This window comes from Microtus ochrogaster, chromosome 4 (genome assembly GCF_000317375.1).
Source record: "Microtus ochrogaster isolate Prairie Vole_2 chromosome 4, MicOch1.0, whole genome shotgun sequence".
Classification (NCBI taxonomy): Eukaryota; Metazoa; Chordata; class Mammalia; order Rodentia; family Cricetidae; genus Microtus; species Microtus ochrogaster.
The window spans coordinates 33,573,211-33,576,909 of record NC_022011.1 but is presented as its reverse complement, the minus strand read 5'-3'; the positions used below and the strand labels follow the sequence as shown (position 1 = coordinate 33,576,909).

Here is a 3,699-nt window from a genome sequence, read left to right as displayed (position 1 = left end):
AGATGATAGATAGATAGATGATAGATAGATAGATGATAGATAGATAGATAGATAGATAGATAGATAGATAGATAGATAGATAGATAGATAGATGAATGAGTCTGTGGTACTGAGGATTGAACTCAGGGCCTCACATATCCTGTCAAGTGCTCCACAAATGACCCAAATCCCCAGTCCTCAAACTTTTTATTTTGAGATAGGCTCTTATTAACTTCCATATGCTGGCCTCAAATTCACTCCATATTCCAAACTGCCTTGGGACTTGTGACCTCAGCTTGCTGAATAGCTGTGATTATAGCCCATGCCGCCAAGCCCCGTCAGGGATAACGTTCTCCTGAGAGTCCGTTCACTTGTGCTGAGATGTGTGTATTTAGTGTATCACTCTGTTTTCCCTCCTTGGCGAGACCTCCTTTGCTTCTGTTGGCAGGTGACTGGCCTCTACAGTGGCCACCCATTTCCTGGGCTCAGGGAGGCTGCTGACCTTGGGACTGGGGTTTTTATTACTGACTCTCTGGGTGACTTTAGCAAGAGCCCATGAGTGAGACTGGCTTTGTGATTACCCTGTGGATGGGGAGGCCACAGGTCTCAGCCTCCCATGTCAGAAGAGCCTGCAGAGCCAGACTCCAGGGACAAGAGCTGGCTTGAACCTCACCAACAAGGCTAGTCCTACCCTGTGTGAAGAAACAAGACAGGGTAGCTGCTGAGGGGTGGTGGTGAGGTCAACCACTGAGCTATGTATGCACACACATTCTCTATGTGCACATGCATTCACAAACACACACACACATGTGGTCAGCCAATGGACCTTTGTTCCATAACTAATAAAATCCCATGTGACTGAACCCACAACAAAACCTCTGGATGAACCTGTATCTGTGTTCACTCACTCACACATTTCCTGGGCTCATTGGTTTTGAGGAGAGCTGTTTTGCAACAACAGCTGTGTGCTGTTACTTCCTGCACAAAAGTCAGAGCAAGAATCAGGGTCCTCAGGAGCCACCTGCCTTTTTAAATTAAACAAGTATTTTGGTTTACCCAGACAGACTGAAGGGAACAAACTCTGTTCTGGGTTTCAAGTGTTACCTGAATGACGTCCATCTGGGCTTGGTGGAAGCAAGAAGTCTGCTAAGAACATGTTGTAAAGGTTTTATTTGATGAAAACATGTTGAGTGGGCAATGAATTACTCTTGGTAGGGGGACTGAAAATAGGCCAGGGTGCTGTGTGTGGCCCTGGCTCCATAACATCCATTGTCTCCATGATCAGCCCTGGTCTTGTGAGTCTTTGACATAAGTATGGCTTTCTTCCTCTGAAAACTTCACTTTACACTGCCGCCTCCTGTTCGCATGTCTTTCTGGAAGCTTCCCTATCCTCTCACTCCCTCCTCATCTCCCCAGGTCCGATTCTGTTCCTCTGAGCTGCAGGCAGAGCACCTTCCTCCCTCCTCCCCACCCCTAGCTCCCCTTAGGTCCCAAGCTGTCTGTGTGGCCAGCCCTGGGTAATACACTTGCTGTTTTTTCTCATCCTCTAGATGCCTGAGTGAGAGGAGTCCTGATGCCTCAGTTTCCCCGAGTGTGGTGAAGAAAAGAACCTGACAGGGGAAAGGCAGCGACATTGTAGCCACAACGTGGCCATGGTTACCCTGCCCCTAGCTCATCGCTGCCTTTGTTTTTTTCAATTCCAGTATTTTTATGTTGCTTCCCTGTGATCTCCCTCCTGGGCCTCTTCCCACAGATCAACACCTTCTGCACGTACCTTCTGGAACAAGTGGACATGCTGCTCTTTGGAGGTTCTGGTGAGTCCTTGCTCCCGGAAGAGTTTTAAGATTGAACAAGGTCTGGTGGTCCCGGGGACAGAGCATTGGGGGACTGACTGGGAGGTTTGCTCTGTCTTGAGTGCCAAACCTGATTTAGTTTGGATTTCCTATGTTCCATAGAATAAGAAGTGGTCCACTCAGCAAAGGAATAAGCAAAGATACAAGGAAGGGAAGGGTCTTCCTTGATTTGGAGTGTGTGAGCCCTTCAAGCTATTCTTTAGAAGAAGTGTGTGTGTGTGTGTGTGTGTGTGTGTGTGTGTGTATGCACATGTATCATTGTGGGAATAGGTCAGCATGTACTTGTGTCTGTAGTGTGTGGATGCGTGTTGTGAGAGTATCTATGAGCCTTGACAAATCTTTCCCCCAAATGCACATAACCCCAGTGTCCTCTGGGAGTGGCATACCCTTAGTGTCGTTATTCCATGGGTAGTCAGTTCCATGGTCACAATCTTTCCCACACTAAGTGACCCGTGTCTTTGGATGGATCCTGTCAGCAGACAGCTTATCCTTCCTTACCCCTCTACTGATTCTGAGAAGGGCACATCTAGTAAGCTGTGATGGTGTTTGTATTCCAGCTGTTTCTGGAATCACATCAGCCGTGTACAGTGTGGGCCGGAGTGTCTTGGTAGCAGCCCTGCTCCACGCCTTCTGCTTCAGTGCCGTCAAGGTAAGTTTGCAGACAGACCGTGGTGGTGACTATAGCCTGTGTCACTCAGCATATTGTTTTCATTGAATAGTTTTCCGGTTATAAAAAAAATTTTGTCATTGAGAAGGGGACCTGGCTGAGTTTAAGCAGGTCATCACATTGCCTGGCTTAGGTTCTGGAGTGTAACCCTCACCTGCCAAGTCCCCAGTGATGTCTCTGCTATGATCAGGGACACCAGAAGGACTTCTGCTGGCCATGGGAGCCAATGTAACCCATGTGTTCATTTTGCTTTTGTCTGAGGTAGCACCCTAAGTATGATGGGGGTACACCCTCATGTAGCTGTGTGGACCAGGGAATGGTATGGGAGGGGACAGCCGCACCAGCGAGAATCTAGAGCATAGAGGACCTCAGAGTTCCCAAGACCAAGAAGAGCAAAGCCTGGGGCATGGCCAAGGAAGCAGGAATGTTGAGGAAACCAGACAAACACAGATGTCGGAAACCCAGGACGTCCTGTCAGAAGTGTAGCTGTTGTACATGTATGGTCCAGCCGTGCATGGACACACGGTGTGGTTGTGAATCAAGTCTGTGTATTTACAAGGCTCAGAGTAATCCCGCGTCTCTAGTGAAAGAATGGGGATATGTGGAACACAGGAGGAAACCGTCTAGATCCTTCTTCAATGAGAAGTCAACAAAATGGAAGAAAGTCAAACTAGAGAACTTGGCTTGTTTGGGAGTAGGAAGAAATGGGTGAAGGAGAAACAGCTGGGAGCCATTGCCTGCAGGAGCAGAAACAGGAACTGGGAGACTTGTAGGTATCCCTTCTGCCAGTTCAGCGCCTTCACAGGCTTGGGACCAAATGCTCTCTGGCTCTGAGGTTTCCAGAGTGTTGAAAGAGACTTCTGTGTCTCCTGAAAAGAGTTCTGACTCCTCTCGCTTGGTGTGGAGCAAGCCACAAATAGTGACCGACTGTTAATGGCCCCAGTTGCCATTTTAAACACCTCTTGTTTAAAAACAAAACAAAGCATAACATAACACAGAGCAATTTGCTGCCTTTCTCTCTCCTCATCAGTGAGTGCTGACTTTTCAAACGGTTTCACGTTGACTTTCTGGTTTAAGATGCAGCACCTATTAAATGCTGTGAATTGACTGAACATGGTTAGTGAATTCACACGGGGATCCTGGGGAGGAAAGGGAAGTGCACCCCTCTTCCACAAACACTGATTGCATTAGGGTTCTCTA

General features: G+C 47.9%; 1 protein-coding gene across 2 annotated transcripts in view; it reads left to right on the top strand.

Annotated features, from left to right (window-relative positions):
- The window catches only part of Pcnx2 (pecanex 2), a 122,441-nt gene that overhangs the window by 46,923 nt on the left and 71,819 nt on the right, over window positions 1-3,699 (top strand). For both annotated transcript variants that reach the window (XM_026789982.1, XM_013345975.2), the window contains 2 exons: window positions 1,683-1,793; window positions 2,390-2,481. In XM_026789982.1, coding sequence (XP_026645783.1) covers window positions 1,683-1,793; window positions 2,390-2,481 — 203 coding nt within the window. The remainder of the gene's footprint in view (window positions 1-1,682; window positions 1,794-2,389; window positions 2,482-3,699) is intronic.